The following is a 26,938-nucleotide window of genomic DNA, read 5'->3' on the forward strand; positions in this document are numbered from 1 at the left end:
TCCTTTTGCTTTTGGTTAAGCACTTGATGCTCTGTGACATCCTTTGATTTTTGACCTGTGGCTCCTGCAACAGCATGCAAGATATTTTTGTTGTTAAATTACAATCCTGTGTTTTTAGTATAGAGTCCCTTTGAAAGATGAATACACTTACTTTTGCAAGTTACCACTGCGAGACATTAGATTCAAGCTGAGAAAGAGAAATCCTACAAAAGCTGCCAGAATGATCCAAAATATTATAACAATTGAGTCTGAAAGGGAAAAAGAAAGCTGTTATTTCTGTGTATAAAAAAAGAGGTAAATACAAAAAAGGAGAGAAACTTACATTTATTGTATTTCAGTTTGCTCTCATCCACAATCACAGGATCAAGATAATCATAATAGTATTCCCATTCATACGGAGTAATGCTGGTTGAATTCTCTGTAACATCCATCATCCCATTTTAATGTTGCTTTCTTCTCTCCAAAAGCTGGTAGAAAAATACAAAAACTAAAATTACAGCAACACAAACAACAAACAAACAGAAAATAAAGAGAAATATTGACCTGGCTGTCTGTAATTTTAGAGAATAATACGTCAAATCCTTACCCACATGCACGTATGCTCACTCTTCAGTCGTTTCTTATCAGATTTGTTGGAGCCTTACATAAACACACACACACAAACACACTCTCCCGTACAGTAGGGGGCGTAGGAGTGACCCGAGTAATAAACCTCTGCTGTACTTGGAAATGTTATAATTTATGGCACTAGCGAATGCAAATCAATATTTCATTTGTATAAGGGAGACAGAAAACAATGAGCTTCGACACCTAATAGTGCTACAATAGTGTTTCAATGCTAAAGTAAAAGTTGTTAATCAATAATATACATTATAAGGAGGGCCCAGTAACTTGGGTATTGTTAAAACTTGGTATTTTTTTATATTATGTCTGAGCTGTGAAAAGCTCAAGTAATTCTTGATTCTTCTGGTAATTACATCGAGTATTTGTTTTCGTGTCCCTGCGCCCCGCCGACAGTGCAGGCACATTCGGGTGTGTGGGAAATTCGGGTGTTTCTAGCTGCTTTTTTGGTTTGTCCACTGCAGTTTATGTCGTTAAAATGCGTTTTAGAGTAATACTGCTAAAAGACTAACATATCCTTATCACTAGCCACACGTTTGTAGATAGAAATGTAAGTCATTTGCGTGCTTATTAAACGTAGTTGACATTTTTCTGATGGTCTTGAAGGCAACAGTGTCCCGTGACATCACACGATGTCAAACGCTCACAGGGTGGAACCGCGAAGCTAGTAGCAACCTCCTAGCTAGCGTTCTGCGTCGGAGTCAAAAATACAGTGTTTTGATGTTGGTTCCTATGCTGACGGCTATGTTCTTAGGATTGAGTAGACTTAGAAAATACAAACGCTAATCAGTCGATTTCCAATATAACCAACGGTCATGGATGCGGTGAACGCTTTCAACATGGAGGTAAAGTTTCACGTATTCTAATTCAGTCCCAAAACCAAAGCTAACGCTTATGCTAACTCATAGCAGTCTCTTTGGCCCAGTCTTTTTATTTGCCAGTTAACGTGAATTACTTTGAATCTAAACCTAACTAACTAATGGCTAACTAATTTTGGTGACAACCATAGTTCTGTTGAATGTGTCCTTTTGAAAACACAGTTGTGACTTGACTGGATTTGTTAGTCGTTAGCTTAAATCGAGTAAAATGCGAGTGTGTTAATCCTACACAGCCTCTGGCTGTAGTCCACCGCTAGCATAACTATTAACTTAATACTATACTCTAGTAAAATAATAAGTAAGCTAGCAGCACACGTAGCGTTATATGTAAATGCAATGGTAACGGCTGCACGGAGTAATGTTACTTGTTTTTGAGATATTACGTGTAAGTTAATGTCAGGCATGACATCTAATAAATAGTTAACACCTATAATTATATCCCTGATGTATGCCTTTCGTGCTTAGTGGTTGTGAAATCATGATAAACGTATCTAAATGTATGTAGAGTTGGGCAAAGGTCTCTCTTACTCAAGTAAATAAGGTGATCTATTTATGTCAGGTGGTCTCCACGATTAATGTGAAGCTTCACTATTAAAAAAGGGGTATACAATTCTATTATACAGATGAGATTTCTTTTTCTATTGGTTTCATGTTGCTGTAGTGTAGAGTTCTCTGTGCTACCTGTATTATTTATAAAAGACACTAAATGTTTTCAGTGTAATTGAATGTCAGTTGTTTGTTTAAAATGAGCTAATGTAAGTCTTTTAAAACCCATCAGTTGTTCTCCATGATTGAAATGAAGCCTCCAGTATCCCGCGCTAAAATGATGTCTGTAACCAAATCAGCCATCAAAGCTATAAAGGTAAAGTATGAGTATTGTTATGTTTGAACTCCACAGAATACCAGAAAGACTCCTAACTTCTGGCTTCTTGCTGGCTCAAGCAAAAAAGTTGTTCCTGTGCTTAATGAGCATGAATTTAAACCAAACATCATTTGTGGGGGCGAAAAAAATCTCTAATTGACTGGTTCTATGTTAAAACAAAGCAGTAAATGTTATTTCATTCTTTTTACATGTAAAAGTAAAAATATGAAGAATAAAGATAGAAAAAATACTAGAAATGGGCATTTCCTGAAGAAAATTCAAGTTTGATTGCTGCAGCTGAAGGATTGCTTTGAATGCTGATGTAAAGAACTGAATTGCTGAATTATAATTTGTTTGATTGCCGTTGCGCAGTGTATCTTCAGCCTAGATTGATCGATTTCAGCCATTTAACTATTAAAATGTTCATCTCACAGAGGACATTCAGGGTCAACTTCAAGTTCTTTTCCAAAAATTATAATTTTTCAAATATTAAGCAATTTCGGTGCGCCAAAAAACGTACGGAAGAAGAAGAAGAAGAAAGAAAAATAACAATAGTTTGATTGCCAAGCAACGGAAATCAAACTAACCTAGTCCAAGTTGTCAGCTGTCACACACAGATGAGGGGTCTTGATGAGTTTGTAACAGGAAAGATTCCCTGTGGCGGTCCTTCAGACAATAAAGCTGAAGGTGCTTTTGGAGAAGGTGCTCCGTTCATTGTCCAGTACATTGTGAAGAGAGTAGTCAGGATTATCCATTTGGCTGCTGACTGGGAACCGAGGTCATGTTGTAAATGACAATTTTAGCATTAAAACATTATTCCTAGTCTTGGTTGGGAAAAGTGGCACCCACTATGGTCTGATACTATTTTTGTTTGTTTTTTCTTAGCTTTACAAGCATGTGGTCCAAATTGTTGAAAAGTTCATCAAAAAGGTATGTATAATATAGTTCACCACTGTAAACACAAGCTTCAAATCTATATTGAAAAGGAGGAATAATTTTGACCTTTTCATTTATTTCAGTGCAAGCCAGAATTAAAAGTCCCTGGGTTATATGTGGTTGATTCTATTGTCCGACAGTCACGCCATCAGTTTGGTGTTGACAAGGATGTATTTGGACCCAGATTCTTGAAGAACTTCACAGAAACCTTCCAAAATCTTTACCGCTGTCCTGAGGATGATAAGGTACTTTGTGTTGCTAGGCATTTTGCATGATTACATTGAATGAGTAGAAGCAAACTTTGGATTGGTTGGCTGTTATGGTGTCTCAGATATACTGTATCCAGTTGTGTCATGGTCAAATACACATGAATGAGTTGCACAGATGTTTCATCTTTACTAAAGAATGTTTTATCTGTTTACCTGTCTTTCTCATCAGAGTAAAATCATCCGTGTTCTAAACCTGTGGCAGAAGAATGGTGTATTTGACATGGACATCATTCAGCCTCTGATGGATATGGCCAATGGCATCATCGTACCTCCACCTGCTTTAGCAGGTAGTGATATGAATGTTGTTTTCTTGTGGCATTGCTTAGTAAAACCTGAGAGTAAAGGAAAGTGAGGATGTAATTTGTGAACTGCTTGATGTTGTGTTGCCATGCACGTCTACATAGTTTTCTTCTCTTTCTATTTGTGTATCTGAACAGTTCCTGCTGGCCCTCAACCAGAAACACAGCCTCTGGACAATAATGCCTCAACTGTGCCTGCTGTGTCCCAGCTTCCCAGTGCTGATGCCTTGGCTGCTGTGGCACAGTTGTTTCAGTCTCCCCATGGCCTGGAGGTATGCTGTTTTGTCTAAGCAATAAGTAGGTTTAAGAGGTCTAGCAGTATTGTGTCATTTCTAAATGGCTGTTTTCTCACTCTACTAGCTACAACGGATGCTTCAGAACCTCCAGCAGGCTGATAAGACCTTATCAGACCCTCTTGCAAACAACATACCAAATCCACCCGAGATGACAGGGGCCCAGCAAAACTCATACAGTTCACACTCTGAAAAGAAGAACTCTATAGCTGAGGTAGAACTAAAGCTCAGCATCTCAAAGTAATGTGATCCAATACAAATTGTTATATTAATTAATTGTATTCTATATTTCCATAGAAACTCCTTGATCGGTTTGATTATGATGATGATCCTGAGGATAATATGGCTACAGAAGGCAGAGCGCAGTCACAGTGAGTTTCAGAGAATGTTTACATTCGGTTATGTTTGGGTCTCTCTATTATATATGTTAAAATATCTGCCATAGTCTGTTAAAATGTAAAGTTTTGTGGTCCTTTAATTAAAATGTGTTTCCTCTGTATGAGTTCGTAATGTCCCGTATGTATTTTGTCATGACAGGGGCATTCTTGAAAATATGTTTAACCGGTTTCATGGTCAGATGCCCAACACAGATGTTCATCCTCACATGATGGAACAGCCTGGTAGTATGCAGGTATTAAGTAATAACTGCATCATATAACAACTCTGTCGGACCACATATATTGGCTAATACCAGCATGATACTATAATGTATGTTTCTTTGACTCTTTACTTTGTCAACCCCTCAGCACAGTGGAGAAATGCGTCATATCGAGCGTCACATGATACTGGATGGGTACCATTCTATAAATGAGGATTATTCTCGATCTGTAAGCAGTTGAACATTGTTTTAGTTCTAAATCCCTACTTACTAATTGTAAAATAAAACTGCGGTTGTAATGTAATTGTCATGTCATTCTTGTTTCTTAATAGGCAAATTCAAGAGAGGACCCTCTTAGGCGGGAGGGCAGACACAGAGGCTATAGTAGAAGATCCAGGTCTGGATCCAGGTAATATCTTTGTTAGTAGTATAGATACTTGAGCAATATTTTAGACTACATGTATATTATGCGTTCAAAAGCCTTTGTAACTACTTTTTCATGTAACGGTGAACTAAGATGTGTTTTGATAATTTGCCACAGTATGTTAATGTATTGGTGAACAGCAGTATTTTTGACACTGTTTGCCCAACTGTTGCAATCCTTTTAAATTTTAGATCTCCCAGGAGAAGGAGATCAAGATCTTCATCTCGCTCTAGAAGGTCAAGGCATCGACACTCTCGTTCTCGCTCCAGAGAACGCCACTCTCAGGATAAATTTGAAAGGGAGAAGGACAGAGAGCGGCGACAGAAGGGTCTTCCTAGCATGAAGAGCCAGACACTCAGTGGTATGTGACACAAAGAAAGATTGCAATAGCTAGGTTTATTTGTAGAGGGGAGTAGCCATGCATATTCCTAATATATGGATACCTATAGTACTTTGTACTCAATATATTTTACTTAATAGCTTAAAAATAATGTTTGTTATTCGATTTTATTCCCTTATGTATCAGAACACCAGTGAATTTGTATTTGATTGGTATGTAGCAATATCTTGTATACACTGCACACTGGTTATTTCCCATACATGACTAACAAAACATAAAACAGAATACAAGGGCGCAGTAAAGCACCTTTAAAAGTGTGGTTGGGGGAACAAGCAGATCATATATTTATCAGATCATTCATTTATCAGATTATAAATAAGATGAGTCTACAAAAATAAAATTCTTACAGTACGCTGGAAAAAGTAGATGAAATGCAAAGCTGACAACATTTATTTCATCCAACAACCCTTTTTTTCCTGTCTTTTTTTTCTTTCAGTTTGCACTACTACACTATGGGTTGGACAGCTAGACAAGAAAACCCAGCAATCTGACATAGAGTCTCTTCTGGAAGAATTTGGCCAGATTGAATCCATCAATGTAAATATGAACACATCACATCTAAGATTCTTGTCAGCCTCGATGTAAAGCAATGTTAACCTGTATTTCACTAAATACCCTTTTTATGTTGTGTCCAGATGATTCCTCCGAGGGGTTGTGCCTATATTGTTATGGTTCACAGACAAGATGCTTACACAGCCTTGAACAAACTCAGTCGAGGGTCATACAAAGTAAATCAGAAACCAGTTAAGGTAAATGTCCTCTTATGCAATATGCTTTTATTTGCAGTTATGTGTATGTTGGTAATTATGCTTAATGTCTTTTCTTTCTAGATTGCTTGGGCGTTGAACAAAGGTATAAAATCAGCACACAAAAAGTTTTGGGATGTAGAGCGGGGAGTTACTTACATTCCCTGGAACAAAGTCAAGGTTGAGGAGCTGGAGAGTTATCGGGAAGGTGGTATGCTGGATGCAGAGACCCTAAGTCCAGGTAAATTCTACAGCATTGGCAATTCTATAGCATACAACATCTGCTGTATTTATTTTTGTAACAAAAAACTTGTTGTTCTCATATTGTCATTGTTTTTTTATATCTGTACAGAGTGGAATCTAGCCAAAGATCTTAACAGCCAGGCACCTGTAAATGGAGCATTGGAAAGTGTACCAGAGGGGACGGTTGCTGCTCATGTTCAGGTAAAGCTAATACAGTCCTTACACACCTTCTTTTCAAAACTGTGGGTCTTCTCTTATCATTGATTTAGTGGCCTTGATGAAAGATTACTTTGCAATCTTTCTCTGGAGGGCTGTAAAGAAATAAATTGTTTCATGTGAGTAGTGGAGCCTATCTGAATCTCTGTCTGGTTTTCTTTCAAGAAGTCTAAGCTGAAAGTTAAAGACAACACACAATAAAACCTAGTATCCCTCTGAGTTTTTCTCTGCTTTAGCAGACTTTTATATAAAGTCCTAAAGCATTGGCAGTATTTAAGAGATACAAATTAATTTTCCATTTTAAGGGCTCATTAGGATCTGTAAAAGGTTTAAAGTTAGGCAGCAGAGGTGCTATCAACCACTGGCTTGGTAAGAAGTGCTGATGTCAGTATTGCGATTGATCTACAGTACCTACTGCGTTACAGTGGTTTTACTGTAAGTATTGCTATGACAGCTAGTGACCTTGTCTGGTCTGACTCACAGTAGACTAGCCTGTAACTGGTCCAGTCGTTGGTTGTGATTTTTCTTTTTTTTTTACTTGGCCATTTTAATACTCGTAGAAATCATAGAGGCTATATTCTGCACTTCTTTGTGCAGTTATTTCAAATGTAATTAGCTTGAATAACTACACTAAAACATCGTCTTAATAGGAATCTTTTTAAATAGGGTAAATGATCAACTGCATTTTCATTCGTGCATGTGTGCTCCAAGTGCATGCATACACATTCGCACAATTATATCACAATCTCCGATTGATGGAGTAACAGTAACCGATTAGAAAATTTGACACATTGCCTAACAGCAGAACAAATGCCCTGTTGGTTGGTATTTTTATTTCTTGTGGATTTTAAAATTCATGTTTCACAACTACTTGGTGGGGCTCTATAGTCCTGACTTGTTGTTGAGTGTGTTGAGTTTCCAACAATAGTTTTTTGGAAAACACACAATATCAGAATGGGAATATAGCACAGAAATATCATATGTCTTTCTATTTGTCACACATGTGGATCAAGTATTTATATACCAAATTTGATGATTGTTAACCACCGTGACAGTTCAAATAGGCTCCTCTGCTGGTAGACATGATATTCAATGGTGCTTATTCATCCTTCACTTACTTGCTTATTTATCACTTCTTACTTGTACTGTCATAAACTTCAAATAAAGTGGGAAAATGTTTATTACTGTGGTATGTGTAGAGGGATGCATTTCTGTTATCCTTTCTGTTTTCTGCAACTAAGCACTGTGATCCACAATGTGTAGGTTTAGCTTAACACTTTTTTGGTACCTATGAATGTTTCCAACCATTCATTAGTGGTCACATAATTACACTTCTAATAAGCAGGCAACCTTTTTCCTCTGGGATTAATACAGTTTTATCTTATCTTATAACAACAGAAATAAGTGGATAGATTGATCTGCAAAATTGTGTTGCCTAGGGTATGACTTTTACGCTTACAAATATACTTACATTTTTCTGCACCAAAAATTATTTTTACAGAAACTTGTTTAAAAGCGAGAAAATAAATGTGCATAGTTGCTTCATGACATTTAAGCTGAAATTATTACAAATATGTATTAATTTAGTACAGCCGTGACTGGGAGGAGCTGGATCATTGGTCAACAAATTAGGTTAAATAGAATGAGCTGTCATGCTAAACTGAACACCTCACCTTGGAAGAAAAGTTGCTCACATGTTTTGAAGTATATGTGACTGTTGGCTGCTGGTGGGACTTTAAGGTCCAATTGGGAAGAAGAAAGTCAAAATGGGAGAAAAAGGTAAGCCGACAGTAATGTTCCAAACCCAGTTATCAAATACTAGACAAGATACTGTGTAGTTTTTGTTTTATTTAATACAGGGCATACTGCTTAAAACAGTAGTGGCAGCTTACACCTAAATTACGTCAGCCTCTTCCAAGAATTCTTTTTAAACGGGAGGATCACAATGTTTTCTTTCTTACATTACCTGCTCATACACTGCAGCACATACAGCAGGTTCACTGTTATTTATACTAGACGAAATTCCGAAATGTCTGTCATTGGTTAAATGAAGGGAAAAATCTTAAGCTTCATAATAAAATTTTCATGCCTCTAATGTCATAGTCTCATTGGGTGGGGACGTAGGTACATATGAATTTTGAGTATTCTTTTGTGTACTTATTTTACTTCTACAAGTCAGTTTTTGCTCTTGGAGTTCACTGTGTTTGCTTTTGTCTGCCTTTGTTGTACTGTGACTGTTTCTCTGATCCTCAGAAAAGATTAGAAGAGATAGTGGGGACTAGGTCTAACAGCTTGCAGCCTTTCAAACATTTGCAATGGTGTGCACACTGCATCCTAATGTATACCCAGGGATCCATCTTAAGGGCACTTTATATCAATGAACGCAGCGTCTAATGAATATAAAGATGACATACAGCCACAATATAAAATATATGCATGAACTGGAGACCATATTGTAACAGGATAATCATGTAAGCAGATTGACGTCCCTACCTGTTGGCATACATTTATTAACTTTTTTGTCTTGGGTTCAACCACTCACCTGTAATGTTGTGACTGCATCTTTCATGGTTGTTTTATCAAATCTGTCTACAAATAGACAGGTACAAAAAAATCCCTCAAAGGGGGAGTACAGTATCAGCCATGTTACTGCAGCTGGTAATGAAAGTACCTCAGTTACATTGAGTGTTAAAGAGGGACAGTGGCATGAATTCAGTTCTTTTTGGTAAAAGTTTTGTAGTTTATGTATTGGGCCAGTCCAGAGCTGCCAATTTCCCTCCCTGTTATTTGTTTTTAGTACAGTTGTTCTTCAAAGAACATGTCTTTGATGAACAAGCAACATTTTCTCACAGATGCTGCATCTGTTGCTGTGGCAATGGTTTGTCTGTATGCATATGCCCATTGCTGTTATACAGTAACCCACACAGCCAGCCATAACCTGCTGTACTTTTATTTTTTTACATACCCAGTGCAGTGATAAACATTTTACTGTGATGGCTAATAGTTGGAGAAACCTACATTCTCTGCTGAGGTTGAGTGATTTACCTGCCAGCTGTGGAGGTGCCCAGGTAGGTCTGTCTGCAGTGGTCCACCATTATGTCTGCAGCTTGGGTGTGAATGTGCAGTCAGCACCTCCTGATGACAAAGTGATGACACCAGTATTGACAATAAGTCAAAGAAATCCCATTTCAGCTGAACTCTGAAGTTCACTCATTCAAACAACTTCAGACTTGACACTGCACTGTGTTGTATGTAAGAAAGGCATACAGAGACTGACACATTCTTAGATACCTGCCTTCATTGCTGTATTTATATTGGCTTTATTTCCTTTGGGGGAAACTGTGCAATTCAAAATTGTTAGTGTCATACAGCTAAAACTCCCTTTTGAGTTTGTGCGTTTTAGGATTTTAGATTAGATTTTGAGTTGTCAGCCTTTAATCTCATGGACTACATTTTTTTCTTTCTGTTAGAAATCTGTTCGATCACAGCTCTCGATAACTTTTATTTTGGATGATAGAAACTGCACCCATGGGAGTCATGTAGGTTTGAATTTTCTTTGAGACACCTTGTTGGTGTGTATAGGTTTGGTTGTCTGCCCCTTTGCACTTTCAGTATTTTTGATCAGCTATGCTGTTTTGTTCCACCTGTATGAATGACATGCACCACAACACCAGCTCCTATTGTTATTCATATATTTTTCAATATAATCCTGCTGCACAACATGTGTGGATGCACTTTTTATAGCTACGGTATTCTAAAAAGCCTGTACATTTTAGTTAGTTTACCTTCACAGAAATTCACTGTCTGGTGTGTGGTATGGATGTCACATGATTCTCCTTTAAGAATACCAGCTCCCTGAGAGAAAAAAACAGGTTTGCAACATTGAGACTCTTTTTCAACCATAAACTCCAGTTAAAGTCCAGAGAATCAGGTCAGGACATTTGTATGTCCCGTGACATGCAGCTCACAGCGGGAGGCTGTCTGTGCAAGACTTGCTGTGGCTGCTACACACGAGGGAAGGTGCCTCAGCAGATCCTACAAGAGGAGGAAGAGGACTCATCAGGAATATTGATGGTTTTTGTGTCAGTATCAGAACTACATAAAGTTGAGCATATTTTGTAATATTGGAGTGCAGACCACAAATCAACAGACAAAAGTATAAAGCTGTTGAACTGCCATGCTTTGCCATCAACAGCAGTGACGCTATAAACATGCTGTATCACCCAGCTTTAGTGTTAGGGAACCAGCAGGTTAAAGTCTGGGTAATGTGCAGTGAATCTGAGTCAGACATTTGTGTTCACACATACAACAGTTTAAGGGTTAGGAGGATTTAGTTTTCTCTGTCCAAACCTCCACTGTGGGAAGCTTGCAAAGTGTACACAACCTTCTTTGTCTTAATCTTAGTTAAATACTAAATATCGCTCTCGGCGTCATGGCATTCGTGTTAATGCGTCTTTTTAAAGCTTAGTGTTTTCTTCGAAGGTTAGAAATGGCTTCTTATGAGAAAAAAAATACATTCTGGGGTCTATATTTAATTTATCAATTTCTACAAACAGCAAGCCATAGCATGTGATACATACACACACATGCAGCTTTCTCAAAAGGCCTCGAAATACTATAGAATATTAAATATTTACATATAGACGATGCTTAAAGCCTAGAGTAGCTCTTCGGAATGAGCTATTCCTCTGTGTTGTAAGTCGTAAAAAAGTCAAAACTGATTTCTAGTTCCTCCACCAGCTACTGTTTCGACAGGTTACCTGGCCTGTTTACACACACATAGCCCATTGTCCAAGTGGCTGGTTGATGCTATGCTGTTTACACAGGGTCTGTTATGAGTGCACTTCCTCCTTTATGTAGTCAAAGTTACTTTTCTATTTTAAAGCCAAATTGCAATCTCAACCCATTTTCTTTCAGGTGGACGTGCTTTAGCTGAAGGGCTTTTATTTTCTGTTTAACCCACACTGCATTTTTACGAATATAAAACTTTGCACCTCGACTGAACCTAATGTGTTGTTACATAGTATTTACACACTGGGTTGTATTTGAATATAGAATTTTCATACAGGTTTTGCATTGTTAATATTGAGCATGCACATAGAAATACAGAACTGTGAACACACTATTGATTTTCCTTCTTTGTTTTTTTTCTTTATTATCATTTTTTTTTGATATGGTAGACATCACTGAATCTTAGCCACCTAGAGCCTTACAGACACTAATCAGGTCGTCCTGAATTAGTATTTATTGTTAAATCTGAGCAGTGTTCTTCTTTCAGTCATTTTCAAATGAGGTGACAGTTCAAGAAAAAGAGGGGAAATCCTCAGTTGCATAAACTAATGCAACAGTGGCCTAGATCCATGTGTGGACAACATCAGACTCACATGAGGCCTCACAAAGGTGAGTGATTTTTGGATATTCGCATTCCCACTCTTGGATGATGCGATGGCTGAAAGGTAATGAAAGGCGCATTCACAATAAAATGGACCATAGAGTGTTTTCATCTTATTACTCAGGCCAATTTACCATAGAGCTATCTCATTACCATCTGTTTTTACATGTCTTCTAAGTAACAGACAGACAAAGTAATTGTGCCTGGTGAAAGCACTGAGTCGATACCCATCATGGTTCAGAGTCCTGATCAAAGATCTAATGCCGTGCTGCCTGCCTTGTGTGGTTTCCTCTGAGGAGTTAACCTGCAGGAAAAATGAAGCAGCTGTTATCCTCTGTTTTCTGCTGATGGAGAAAAACCCCGGGGTAAGCACAGACTGCTATCTTGATATCATGGAGTACTGACTGCATCAAGGCTGAGTGGCTTGTGAGCCGCCTTTTCTTCATTTATATCTAGTTATTTAAAAACATGAAGGTCCCCATAGAAAAGGCTATTTATTTATCTCTTTTGGGTTATCTGTGTTTGTGTTTATTTCTGATGCTAAGGTTATGAATTGTTATACTTAATCTGTAAGTATTTGATGGCTTTGCTTTTGGATCTAGTCATGCAGATTCTTTAAGTTATAGGTAATTTACGTTATTGTGTGTGTAGATAACAAACTTAAAGTCCCCCTGTGCAGGACTGGAATTCCCCAGTTTCCCCTCCTACAAGATTTAGAATTAATTATATATCAAGAATAACGTGATGCACAATCAAAACGACTACAGTATTTTTTTGCTTGTCAACTACACTAATATGGCCAAATGATAATGATTGTGCAGTTCAGCCAGTGGCCACTAGATGGTCTCTAAAGTGTTAAATGTTTGTTGTATAGATACACGGGGCCAAATGTACCTAAAAAATAGTGTGAATTCTGTCCTATATAAAAATAATTTTCACCTAAAGACCACAAATTTGGGTTATGGTTAACATTTGTGTCCATCAGTCCTTGTTATTGATATAAGACAGTAAAGATGCAGCATATGTTCAGTGCTAACAGTGATAAGAAGCCTTTATCTCTTTCACAGAGCCACAGTTTTTGTCCATCTGTTTTAATGGACATTACACATGCAAACCTGTGATTTTATATAAATATATATATATATATATATATAGTACACATCCCCAAGTGCAGGACGAGTCATACTATAAGAATATCTGTGAGGATATTGTCACTGTTTGAGTGAATCCTGTCATTGTAACACAGTGTGAGATCATGTGACACACAACACAAACATTTAATTAATGACACATATTAAGTGGATATTTTTTTAAATTTCATTTTTAGCATTATTGGTCTTGTGTTTTTGAATGTAGAAAATATATTGATTATATATATGTTTTTTTATATATATATTTTTACTTGTGCATATATGTATGAATACCATCCTTTTTTGATTACCCTTATTGTGGCTCCTTAGTTTCAGTCAGAATCAGAATGCTTTTTTGTGTTTAATGAAAATCATTAAGATAAAATTGCAATACAACTGAATACAGCTTTAATGTGCATTTAATCTGTCATGCTGTGTCTCTAAAACCTTTACTTATACTGGCAGGAAAGCCTTTACAGAAGTGTAGCATAATGAACATCACTTTGTGCATGCTAAGTGATTAGTTTGTGACTCATCTATGCAGAGATAACAATTCATTCTATGACACTAATGAGATTAGTTGGAATAGAATTAGGAGCTTTTCACTTTAAGGTGAGATTGATGTGCCTTGCAGTCATGATGTTCAGTTATGACTTCTTATATTTAGACCTATTAATCAAGATTGTTTTTTTGTGTGTATTTGTTGTCCTGATGTTTTCTTGCACTGGGAGGTAGCACAGCAAGGACAGCGACTTATTGCATTCTGTGTGAGTAACAAGATTTGCTCAGTAGTCTGGGTGTCTACTGCCAGCTTGGCACCAAGGAGAAAATGTCGGGGCAGAAAACTTGGATGTGTTCAGTGACTGTGACCGATGAGAAATGTAATTTGTGTTAATTTAGGATTGTAGGTTGAAACCATGACAGGTTATTTCCATTATGGATAAAAATAAGGATACATTTAAATCAAAGTAACACATCAAAGAGCTTACATACATGTTTAAATACTACGTGCCTCATTAATTATACTTCCTATCAAACTAAATTATCAAATAGTGCCATTCAATGACTGTGTATTTAGCATAATAAATGCAATTTAGATACAGTAGCTGACCTTTAAGAATATAAGCATCTTTACCACAAATGTCATTACAAACATTAGTCAGACTGCACATTAACCATTATTTGCCAAAGACTGTCATTCACAAAAAATATTGCTAGTACTAGTATGTATATATATATATAATACAGTATACTGTGTGATGCTGTGTGAACATGAACTTTTCTTGTTTATTCTTCATTATGTCATTGTTGCATTTGTGCGTAAACCTATGTTGTCTGAGAGTGCGTGTCTTTTGCAAGCTTCACAGTACTGAATAATCTTATCAATCTAGTTTAAAGTTTTAATCAATGTAAATGTAGGTATTGCCTTGTTATTGATAAAAGGCAGTTAAGATGCAGCATATGTTCAGTGATATTGAACTTGTGTGATTATGGATATATATTGATGATAATAGTTGTCTGGCTTTGTCAAAATTATTCTTTGTCCTAAACTGTGAACTCTCTTAACTATCCTTTAACACTTCACTTGCCTGGGTATGCACCTCAGTGTTACCTCAATAGCTGATTTGGTTGCTTTGGGGTCTCGGCAGTCTCCTGGTGAAATGGTAATTGTTCAGCTTGATGATTTATACCCATGGAATGAATAAGTTTGCATATGTGTCACTCCCTCAGATTACCAACAAGTTGAAGTACCGCTCAGTCGTATAGACATATGTATATGACAGCATTAGGTTATTAATATCGCATCAGTGCGATAGATCGGTATATTACTACTATTACTATTACTAAAAAAATTATAAAATGTTCTGATATTCAATTCTGTTTTTTAGTTTTTAGACTTTTTATCTTCTTTCTTGCTGGGATATTTGATCATTTGAACATTTATTGAACTAGTACTGCTGGAGGGGAAATTCACTATTTAGTACAGCTGTCAGAAGCTCACAGAGCTCTGAAATATGAGTTTAAACTATGTACTGCTTTTAGTTAAAGGGAACCGCTGGTGTAATCTCTAATAATATCTTGTGTTTTAACAACTTTTTGAATGATCTGTTATGTCAGATAAATGTACTGGGGCAGATTTGACTACATTTTAAGTGCAGTAGAAAAGTAGAAATGCAGTAAAGTAAAAGTATTGAATAATTTGTACAGTACTTCAGAAAATGTTCTCATTCACTTTATACCAAGTAATAATATTAAAGTGTAATGCTGTGCACAAAATAAGATAATTTTAAAGACGAGTGTGACCGCTGCCTGTTAAATACAAGACAAGCCTGTGCCTGCAGGCTACAGAAAGGACAATAATGGATGAAAACCGTGGGGTTAAAACTGTATATAGTAGCTACTGAACATTATGGGTAAGTAAAAATGCCACATGTAGCTTCTTTACTTGTCCCCCCAGTTCACATTAGTAGAGTTTAAAAAAACAACTTTGACATGAGCATTTACTAGCCAGATTTTGTTTGTGATGCATATATATTTCCCAATTAACTGTATTCTGGTGAGGAACATTCTGTGTGTACTGGTCAGCATTATATACTGTGTGTGTATATATCAAAGCCTGCCTGTTCATAAACCTGACTGAATTACAGCAGTTTCATTTTTCTTCAAATATATTCAGACATGCTAACACACTCAATCCAGTCGAGAGTTTCCATCTTTGACATCCCTTTGCCTCCTTTTTTAATGTTTAATTTAAGGTTAAATTATGCAATTTCCCCATTGTGGGACTGATAAAGGTTTCTTAATCTTAATCTTAATTTTTATGATTGAATCCTTTTTATGTTTTAATATTCAGTAATTGATGTTGCTGTGCACTACTAAAAACTTCGACTGATATACATATTTCATCGAGCAAATATGAATACATATACTTCATTGTCTGGTATCATAACAGCATACAATACTAACACGCTCTCTCTTTTTTCACTTAACGAAGGTTTTGGTGGCATTTAATTTTAACAGTCGAGGCATTGTGTTTATTTGTCTTTCAGGCGCCTCCAGTTCAACAGACAGATCATATAGGAAGTCCACCTGGTTTTGCTGTCCCCATCATGCTGTCTCCTACAGCCATGCCTCCACCAGGAGCTCCTTTCATCCCCACAGACTTTGACCCTGCAAATTTGACAGCAGGTAAAAATATCTATAGAGGATAAAACACTATTTTTCATGTTGTGAGTGTTTTATCACATCTATTTTGCATTATTGTCACTGTTTTGCCTTGATATTGATTGCTTAAATAATCTTATCTTGTCCTTTTTTGCAGGCGTAAGTGTAAAAACTCCAGAGGAGTCAACAGAAGATTCTAAGGGAGACAAAGCCTCTTCCTCAGACAGTGGGACCGTCAGCCAGCTGGGATCTCCAACAACACCTGTGATGCCAAGTCCCACAATCATGCAGGTACCCAGGCCTGGTGGTATGCCACCTCTCCAGCCTCCTCCTGGCATGGCCAGTCCTCCTGTTATGCCTCCTTTCCTGCCTCCTCCAAACATGCAGCACATGCCCCTACAAATGATGCCTGGAGGAACCATGTTTCCTTCAGACAGGTTCAGAATGCCAATGCCCTTCCCGCCTCGTGTTCCTCCTTTTCATCGACCTCCATCTATGGGACCAGAGGGCATCAACGACAGGGAAGGGCATTTCCAGAATGGGAGGCCAGGGTTCGGATACCCTTCTTTTCCAAGAGGGAGGTGGTAGAGGACATTGGAGGATAAAACTGAGGGAGGAAGATGTTGAACCACTGTGATGGATACTAATCAATGTAAGGACATATGTGAACATTTGGTGGTGCTGAAACTTTTTACACTACCAGAACCTTTTCTCTGCTGTACATACTGTATGTGCTTGTTCTGAATCTTTTTGTAAATTTAAAGTTGAGTAGATAAAGCTTGAGTTTATAATGTCGGTAGGTGCAGCTATTAAAAAAAGGCAATGTCTGTATTTTTGATCCTATTACTTTATCTGAGTTTTTGTGTAAGGATGAAGACTGTAAAACCTCTTAATACCTTTTATGGTATTCAGTTTTTAGTACAAAACAAATGCCTTTGTACCACACTGATATTTAAAGCCAATTAAGCTGATTTTCATTTGAAGGAGATTTCATATCCTGCCAGTAGAGGGTAGAATAAACCCTGTTTCCATGGCCAACCTCTGTTGTACAATTAAGGTCACACCTTGTAGGATCATGTGCTGTGAATATTAAAAAGATTTTCTGCCATGTGGTCAGATGGTTTTATTTTTGTTGATCAAACTGACGTTTTGAAATTTTTTCAAAGAAAACAAGTGTGTTCATGTTTCATTACAACACATCAGCAGATTTCTGCAGACACCTTCTCAACCATGATTGTGATTCCACAGGTTATATAGATGTATCATCTAACACTGGTAAGTATGTTTTGGTTCATTTAAGTATTCCTCACATGTGTTTGCACATATTGGCATAAAAGGCATCAGTATGCATGTGTGGGGCTAATGGGATGCATAGACTGCACCAAGGAGCTTTTCAGTAATGTGTGGGGATTATTTTCAGTTTTTTTTGTATAAACCATAACACTCATTGCATTTTGACACACAGTCAATGCCGTTCGAGGTGAGCCGCACCTGATTGGCTCTGAGAATAAATAAGTGGCATTCTCATGATCCACTTGCGATCCGTCTCCAAGGGCCACGGGCTCCGCCCCTCTCAGCGGTGTGGAAATAACACGCATGGTCCGTGGACAGGCAGGCAGACCTTTGAGAAGCGGCAGGATTCTGAGAACACGGATGGGAAACACCGGCATGTGAATTATGGAGAATTTAAAGTCAGGACTGATACAGCCGAATCCCCGCGGAGGAGGAGACAGGTATGTGAGGAGACCGGGGACCATGCTGTCTCTATCATGTGAAGGAAAAATATAGCCTCGATGTCCGATCATGCTTCCGCGTGGTCCTAGCGCCTTCTACACGCATGACCGTGTCACTCAATCATACAAGTTTATCAGAGGTGGCAGACGCTGCAGCACTGAGGCGGTCGGTGCGGATCATCCCGGCGACAAGCTGCGTAATTGTGCACGGAGTGTTTTGCAGCTGGTGCCCATTCATTCAGTCACACATCAGTTGCTTTTGGGGGTATAAACATGAGCCGGGATGACAGGGGGACATGTAACAGGCGTGTGCGGGTATTTGCATTTCTGCAGAAATGCAGCTCGGATGTTTTGTAGGACTCGCAGAACAGAATTTGCCTTTTAAACCTTGGAGGTGTTTGAACGCTTCTGTGGTCAGTTTGGAGAAAGCATGAAGCCTCGAGTGGCCTGAGTGCGGTGAATTGTTGCGTTTGGATTTAATCGGAAAGCTGATCCGGCTTTGTTGTTTGTTGTGTTTACACCTTATCTTAGTAAACTGATCATGTGCAGGTGACTCAACTGAAAGGCGATATCTCGTTTGTGCAGCTGTTTTACTCCAATGACCTTATGGTGTCACGTTTGTTGCAGCGTCACTGCCACATTCTGTTGTTTTCCTGTGTGGCTGCCTGTGTAGGGATGCTTAGAAGCATTACTGGGTTGGACCAGTTTTGCTGTGACTGTGTAGAATAAATACAGCGTAGTATTTGGCAGACTTGTGTTTTGTGAACTAATGCTGCTGAAAAAAATTAGTTTTTTTACAAATAGTCTGTCTCCTGGGAGGTTTGGATGCAGCTTCTCAGTCAGCAGCTTGTGTTTATGGTTTTGCAAATATCTGCCTGGTAGCTGTAAATACCTGAAAGAGGAAAATACCCACAAACTAATGAAGTAATAGGATAACCTGCAGTGGCATGAGTTCAAACAAAAGAGCCTTTTTTTCTATTATTTTCTGCGACGTTCAACTGAAAACATACTGAGGAGGCCTCTCTCATACTGCTGCTGTCTGCAAGTCATAGCTGGCACTGCTGGAGAGACAATATATGCAGACCAGGTAGTTGTTAGGCAAGAAAGTAGCATCCAATTAAACAAGCCCAAGCTGCAGACATGTATGACATTATGGCATTAAAATGGGTTGTTCCAGTCAGCGAATCAATACTACCTGCAAAAGGGGGAAATACCACTAACCTCCTCACCCATGTTCACATCCACTGGTTCAGTAAGACTTGATTTGCCTTAAACCATGTTCTGGGCAAGAGCCAGAGGTTCAGAGGTGTGTGATCTTTGAAGATGCCCTGAATGTTTGAGAGTGTAATACTTAAAAGTTTAATATGTATGTATTTGTTGGTGAGTTTGATAACCTAGGTTACCCTGAGTGAAGTGTGGAGAGTCTTTTTGCAGAGGTCACTGTTTGAAATGGGCTTTGTTTTTTTATAGTGGAGAACTGTGTGAATAACAAAGCACACTGTGAGCATCCAGCAGAGTGACCTCAGTGTTTAGAGATGTGTCCTTAAGGTGGTAACCTGAGCCCATCTCTGTGACATGCCTGTACAGAGACCTCACCCCCCACCCCCTCTGTTAGTTGTAACTGGTTGTGCTGCTTCTATCCACACTCTTTAACTCTCAAAGATCTGCAATGTTAACTTGAGGCCTTGTAGCGACTGAAGGAATGCCCACAGATTCATATGGTAATGTGTTGGCTTTTTGTACAATCCATGGCTTTGTTCTTCATGCATGTACAACCAAACACAGTTGATTTCTTCAAATGCGCATAATCTGAGTCTCATAAGTGCTCTTTGTGAATTATTCATTTCCATCCCACTTGCACATAACTCCTCATTCATTTGCAAAGTGGTGCAAAGTAAATACTGAAGACAGCCTAGTGTGTTTTTCTTAGTGAAGTGAATAATATACAGAACCTAGTGTGATAACGTTAACACAGACTATTCATTTAATACTACTGCTACTTACAATGGGTTGAATTGTAACTTCTGTGGTTAGATTGATGTTAAATTACTGTGTTGTCTTATCAAGCCAGGCAGTTAAAGAGTGAGCAAAATAAGAAGAGGAGGTCTGTTGTGGAAATATTAATTATATGTTAGACCACAACCACAGAGCTGGAAATCTTTCACAACAGGAAACTTGTGTTTTTCTGCCAAGTGGCTGATTGTAGGTATCACAATGAGAGCACTGAACCACACTAAAGCCTCAGTGGGTGCCATGCACGCATATCTCCTGAAAATATTATCAGCAATTATTCTGCATGTTGGGTTTAAAGAGTGGAACGACCACCTCTATACTCTTTAAATGGACGCTGCTTGTAAAGTTGCTTAAATATTTGAATAGACTGCAGGCTTGGGTGGTATTTGTGAGTGTCTCTCTCAATATTAATTGTGGCTAAAGCTGAATAGAAGCTCTTAAAATATTTCAGCACTGATAAGTTGAGCCACAATAAAAACTGGAAAAACAGCATCTGACAACAGATAAATAATGAGTCACTGTGAAAATGTTAAGCATTAGGACCTCTCTTCCTCATTTGTAAGTTTAGTGGTTTTGGCTTGTCGTGCAAATTATAAAGATGAGTGACAGAAAAAGAGAATCAGTAGTTGTAGCTCTGACATTTAAATCTTGTAGCCAGTGCAGCCATGTTGTGTCACACTCTCGTGTCCATGTCTGTGTTGTCCTCTCTGATGGTTGCCAAATTTATCTTGTAAGAATGATCTGCTCTTCTTGCTCAGACTCCTTATATGCAGTACAAAGTGAGGTTGTGTCTGTCAGATTTAGTGTGAGAGTTTCAAGTTGATGGATGAAGGACAACCATGTCTTCCTCTCCACCTGTGTGCCTAAATCCATGTTATATTGAGTTTCAAACGGGAGCTCAGCCTACCCATGTTTCTCCTGACAGGACATCCGTCTCCATTAGAGGATACGTTGATGTGCCGCTCTGTCTTTTTGTCTTCTGCTACCTTCAAAAGAAAGAAATCCTCCTTTTCTGAACAATTAACCGCATTGTACACAGAGTGTAGTATATTTGTGTGTTCTGACCCACACATTGATGCACTGACTCTTTGAACCCTACTCATTCACATCACATATATTTTAAAAGGCCCTGCATGTTTTCCTAATTTATCGCCAGTTGCACATATTCCAGCAGTGAGGTCTTGTGTGATGAATTCATGATGTGCTGACAGTCAGCATAATCTGGGAAAACATCAAGATGGCTTGCCAAGATTGGATCCCAAATGCTTTCCAGAGGACAACGCCTTCAGCAATGCTGCAGATCAGGGTGAATACGATGCACTGCATGTTAGTGTTCCACTAACCTTAGTAAGCAAGGACGAAATCCAGTGTACTTTAACCTCCTCCTCCTCAGTTTAACTTCCATGTAATAAAGACACATGAATTATTAGCATCCTAGATTTACCTCCTCATCCCGTGGCTTGCACCATAGAAATAATTAAGAGCTCGACTGCTGACTGACTCGTGCTTCAAAGCCTCTTTTGAGGTTGATAGCGACTCAAAAAAGTAATTTCTGAAAGGGTTCTGTTTACAGTGGTCTGCTCCTCCAAAGTGAGAGGTCAGTGTGGGTGTGTGTACTGTATGCCGACCTACACATGGCATTTGGTTTTACTTGCATCCCATGGTGGATATAGGGTTTGCAAAGACATGACAAATGATCTCATTAACACTCTGTTCCTTCTATTTTTGAGCTGTGGGCAGGAACGAATGACCCGCTGTCAAAAATGCACATGCTGGTGATCATCAGCTTCTCACGGCTGGTTGAGTCTTGTGGTTGAGGATGAATAATAGATACTTAAGTGCACTAAACTGCTGAGGCAATGAGTCATTTTGGGGTCTCTGGAGTTGAAGCTCCAGCATGGTTGCATGGTGCTACTCGTAGCTGCCCACTGCCACTTGGTGGTGGTGTAAAAAAAATATATGTAGGGAAAGCTTGGGATGTTTTGTGTCCTTTTACTGTGGAAACATCTGGACAAAGAACTCCTTTCTTATGGTGAATTTAATGAATCAATCACATTACTGTGATTGAAATGGTAAAGGGAACAACCAGCTTGTGGTAACTGCACTTTAAAGGCCGTTTTGTTATGTTTTGATGTGTCACACATTGATTTTAAGTTATGCTGTTAGTAGAAAAATTAGTCCACAATGCTATTAAAGCAGTAAAATGTGTATATTCATTCAGTTTTATTCTTAATAGAGGTTTTCATGCAGTTTAGCTTCTTGTCAGGCACATGTTGGTCATGGTGCTTTGTGTAAGTAGCTCAGTATACAGTTGGGTCCACCCAGTAGCTTAAGGGCAGACCCCTGCTTTAATATGCTTCAAACATCTTTAATAACTAATACTGGAGAGCCACCTATGCTGTATAGTTTCGGTCCTGACCAATCAATTCCATCTTTTTCTCTGCAGTCTAAATTATTTCCCTCTCTGTACCGGCGTCTTTGATGTCGACTCTTGAGAGGCAACTCTCTGCTGGAGACCACTGGATCCTCCGCTAATGATCTCTACCCGAGCTGGGGTTACTGCTTTCATGTCTTGCATAACAGTTGCATTTTTCTTTTCAGATATCAGTTGTACATGGGGCTCTTCTTCTACAGTACAATGGATCATCCCTCTCCTCAGAGGAACATGGGTTCAGAGGGGGGGCTGCTGTGATTCAGGACACCTTTAACAGTATAAAAACAAATGCTTAAACCCTTGTGGTGATCAGTGTCCTTTCAAGCATTGTGGTCGATTCAGTTGCTGCAGGCACAGCCGACCCATATCTTTAACAGTAAAATAAACATGATGCAGTTTGTATTTTTAGACTAGAGGTTTTGTCTATTGGTCTGAGAGAAAAATTCAAATCAGCACACAGTTGCTGTTAACTCTACTGTTTGATGCAGAACTGTGGGTAATACTCATCCTCTGCATGCTAATTAAGAGATTAATTGGTGTGAGACAAGAAAGCGTGTTGGCTTTGTAGTTCAAAACTGCTGAAAGACATCAGAACTTTCATTGCACTTGACGTTTCATAGCATTTTCATGTTATTCCACAGGCAATACCAGGAAATACACACACAAACCTTAGTCCGTGGTAAAGTCTTAATACTGCAGAGCTAAACAGCCATATCTTGATATCCAAAACTGAGGTTGTGTGTATGATCCATACTTTATTTGAATCTATTCTTGGGGTGCAGTGCTATGATCAAGCTAGCCAGACATGATGGGCTCCTGTGCCTTGGGAAAGTGTTGAACCCTGTTGACTCTTGCCACATCTTGTGGTGTTAGCAGTCTGACTGCAGAACAAAGGAGGGAGAATTTATGTGACTGATCGCCATGCAATAACTGAACATGGCATTTTTTTTTAAAGAACTCCCATCCTTTTTCCCGTTCCCCTGTTTTAAATGAGGTCTGTGTTGTAGACAAAGCAAGGATCCATGCAGCAAATTCTGGTGGTAGCATCATCATTTAGTTTTTACTGGGAAAAGGTGAAGCACATGTAAATTTTGTCTCTGAAAAATTGTATTTAAAAACAGGTTTCCTGACTCAATTAAGTTAGCTCAGCTTTTACAAAACTAATGGCTAAACAGGAGGTTAGATCTGCACAACTACACAGCTGGAGAGGAAGGTACATTCTCTACCAATTGTGCTTTTTTTAAGATCTTTGACTTACTGCAAATGTATCTCTGCCATTACTCTGTCTTCAGCTGATTTTCTTTTTTCACACTATGGGTGATTGGCAGTGATTGCAGTAGGTTGTGACACCTGGACAGCATCAGCAGTCTGAAGTGTTGCTGTGGATCTGTAACAGGAGTCTCACCTGCCAAATTGCTCCAGCGGTATTGAATGGCCCGTCAATGTATTGGATGTCCAATTCAATCAGCTCCTAAATTGAGTGCGGATAGGACTGGGTTTAATAGCCTTGTGTTGGTGATGAGAAAGCAGAGCATTTTGTTTAGCTGAGCTCCATAGAGGCAATCTGCATTTCTGAGATGCCTGTGGTGACAGCAGACGTGGATTCAGCATTAGCCCACATTTCACTGATAGATGCATTTATTGCACTGCTGCCTTTTCCAGTACTGTTTGGGTGGGGAGCAGTGCAGATAAGGAGAACTCCTCATCTTGCACTTGTGAAAACACAACAGAAATCACGTTTGTGTAATATTATCAAATATTAGTAGGTTTTTGTGGTCTGTATTGGCAATGAAACCTGTTTTATGTGCTTTCAAGACTTTTTGGATGCAATTCCAGCAAATTGTTTTACTAATTGACAAGATGAAACTGGCAAACGGTGTGTTTGTGTGTCTTGGCACAACATTTCAAAGTGAAAATGAGCTAATCTGACAGATCACCTGAGCTGATGGATAAGAATGCCTCTGCAAACGGAGCGATCCTACAAAATCCCAGTGGTTCTGTTTAATATCAGGGTCACAACCTTGGCAGGACATGAAGCTACACCGAGAGGAAGCCAGCCTGACCACAGTGCTGAGTGCCTTTTATTTTGGTCATAGTCATCACAAAGTCTAGACATGGCAATTCACTCCTCCAATCTCTGGACTCCCCTCAGACAGATTAAGCTCATTACTCCCTCTGCCTCCTCTCTGTGCAGTTGTTAGGTAGCTCAGGGCATGTTTTACTGTTCAGCCTGTATACAAAGCTGCGTCTGGAGCCCATGACGCAGGCTGCAGCTGAACACGCTGCTGTGCCCTCACTCCTCCGTCATACCCCTGTCTCTCTCTCCCCCTCATGTCCTCTGCCTGTTTCATCATCTCAGAGTGAATCGGGCAACTCTGTTTCTGTGGATGTGAAGCCACACGACATCATTGCTGCTAACAGTGAGTCCTTCCTCTCTTTTTCAGATTCACAAGTTCATTGCGGGCTGTCGCTGATTTTTGCAAATTGCATGTTGCAACACATTAAGACGGTGACCTTTCGAGCCCTCAGTGCCTTTGAGGCAAACATTTGTCTCATTTTCCAGAATCTTCTTTATACAAATCCTGCTCTTTGAACCACAAAGCAATGCGATGAAAGCAAGATTAAGCTCTGTCACTGTCAAAAATAAGCTGACATTTATTCAACACTTAAGCTTTCACTGTCAAATACAGTCATGAATCTTGCTGATCTCTTTTTTTTCCTGCAATAAGAAAGGCTGCAACATTTTGTGTAAATATCATACTTCTAATAGGGGAGTGGATGGGGCAATTACAGAGGAGACGAGAGAGGGAACACACATTCCTGCTGGCAGTAGGTTTATAGTTTAGGGGGATGGAATTATAGAATGAAGGAGGGAGCAGCATGAAGGAGAAGGAGGGAGCAAAGAGTGTGAAAGAGTCAGCTGGAGGAGGGGGAAGGAGGGGACAAATGGGAGGGGGTTTACAAACAGTCACTCCCCCTCCCTCACTTCTTCAACTCATCCTTGCATATAGGAGTTAGTCTGCTGTGAAGTAGCAAGAGGAATATCAATAATCCCCTCACGTGGAGCTTGAAATTTGCCCTCTTAACTGATGTGTAGGATTTCTCTGGGTCACTGCGGGTAGAACAAGCAGTGATAACGCTTCCTGGTTGGACACAGTGAGGTAAGTTAGTTCTGTTTACTGTGCATTTCTTCTTTTTTTGCCTCTTTGCGACAGTGTGTGTTTGTGTCTGGGTAAGAGAGACAAATGGCTCTCCGGCCTCAAACCTGTGTTCCAAAAGAGGTGCTAAATATCACCAGTTTTAGTCACACACACTGAATCATTGTGTGGTCTGCAGCAAGTTAATTTTGTCAGATGCAGCCATGTGAATCATCTTGTGCCTTTAAGGGTTTGTATTTTCAGGATGCTCTCATTAGTTGCTATTAGTTTCTGTATTTTCATGCTTTCATGGTTTAGTGGCTGTGTGTAAGAGTGTGTGTGTGTGTGTGTGTGTAACCACATCCTGGGGTCTTCACAGCCTGTGTTTAGGGTGGGGTTTTCATCATGTTTGTACCTGTAGCTATCCTGTGTGGGGCAAAACTTTACCTGCAACCATTGTATTGCACCCCCTCACCCATTCACAGCCAGACGCAAACAATACTGCGTGTGTCTGTGTCGTTGTAATGACAAAGCAGCAGCAGCAGCGGTGGTGGTGGTGGTTTTGTGATGCTGAGAAAGAGAGATGATGAATTGCAAATGTTAGATGGTCAAAGTCAAGGAGAATTCCCAGAGCACATCCTGCAGGGGGGCAGGAGGACTTTATGATGTGTGAGTTCATTTAAAATCCTGGCTTTGTGTTAGAAAGCCCACTGTGACTCCTGCGGTGGGGAGAGGGGCGGGAAATGGTCATCTGGTGTCATAGTTATGGTAATGTATTGACCGTTCAAGGCTTAGTAGAACAGGAGGTCAGACTCTGGCTTTCAAGCTTGTAAATCTTGACAATGCCCGTGTTATGACTGGTGGAGAATGAGCTAAAAAAACCTTTAGGTCTGACTCCTTTTTTAAAAAGGTAGCACGCAATGGGACCTTGTTTTAATAAAGTGATTGTTCTCAGAAATGAAAACAGTACAAAATATGTTGTAAGCTTGTCTTAATTGAAAGGTACAGTGTGCAGTGAAACAAAGGCTTTATTGTAGATTTACAAGCAGCAGGGTTCATATGAGATCATGTGGTCGTTCAGATACTTGGCTTATTATAAAAGTTGGGCTATATATGGAGAGTTCAGCATAAAGGCACACATAGCTATAC

The 26,938-nt window shown here is 39.1% G+C and overlaps 2 protein-coding genes across 3 annotated transcripts in view; both read left to right on the plus strand.

The window, feature by feature from the left end:
- Positions 1-1,253: 1,253 nt before the first annotated feature.
- Positions 1,254-17,580, plus strand: LOC114445005 (splicing factor, arginine/serine-rich 15-like). Its single transcript, XM_028419928.1, has 18 exons — positions 1,254-1,466; positions 2,278-2,361; positions 3,247-3,291; positions 3,381-3,542; positions 3,736-3,853; positions 4,004-4,137; positions 4,226-4,372; positions 4,456-4,529; positions 4,696-4,789; positions 4,905-4,985; positions 5,089-5,165; positions 5,372-5,541; positions 6,017-6,117; positions 6,216-6,329; positions 6,411-6,567; positions 6,679-6,770; positions 16,358-16,496; positions 16,630-17,580. The coding sequence occupies exons 1-18, from the start codon at positions 1,437-1,439 to the stop codon at positions 17,058-17,060; spliced, it is 2,250 nt and encodes a 749-aa protein (XP_028275729.1). The 5' UTR covers positions 1,254-1,436; the 3' UTR covers positions 17,061-17,580.
- Positions 17,581-18,071: 491 nt separating this feature from the next.
- LOC114444967 (T-lymphoma invasion and metastasis-inducing protein 1-like) overlaps positions 18,072-26,938 on the plus strand; it is a 36,441-nt gene continuing 27,574 nt past the window's right edge. The window contains exons 1-3 of one of the 2 annotated variants that reach the window (XM_028419878.1): positions 23,838-23,865; positions 25,012-25,072; positions 25,664-25,813. The gene's annotated coding sequence lies outside the window, so the exon portion shown is untranslated. Of the gene's footprint in view, positions 18,206-23,837; positions 23,866-25,011; positions 25,073-25,663; positions 25,814-26,938 lie in introns of those variants that run through there. The other variant, XM_028419879.1, reaches the window with a different exon arrangement.

Source organism: Parambassis ranga, chromosome 13 (genome assembly GCF_900634625.1).
Source record: "Parambassis ranga chromosome 13, fParRan2.1, whole genome shotgun sequence".
Classification (NCBI taxonomy): Eukaryota; Metazoa; Chordata; class Actinopteri; family Ambassidae; genus Parambassis; species Parambassis ranga.

What these genes read in the sequence shown, in the direction of transcription:
- LOC114445005 (XM_028419928.1), top strand. Translation starts at nt 1,437, where the DNA reads ATGGATGCGGTGAACGCTTTCAACATGGAG. An exon ending in CAGCCATCAAAGCTATAAAG is followed by an intron (nt 2,362 to 3,246) that starts GTAAAGTATGAG and finishes GTTTTTTCTTAG; the next exon opens with CTTTACAAGCATGTGGTCCA. An exon ending in AGTCTCCCCATGGCCTGGAG is followed by an intron (nt 4,138 to 4,225) that starts GTATGCTGTTTT and finishes TCACTCTACTAG; the next exon opens with CTACAACGGATGCTTCAGAA.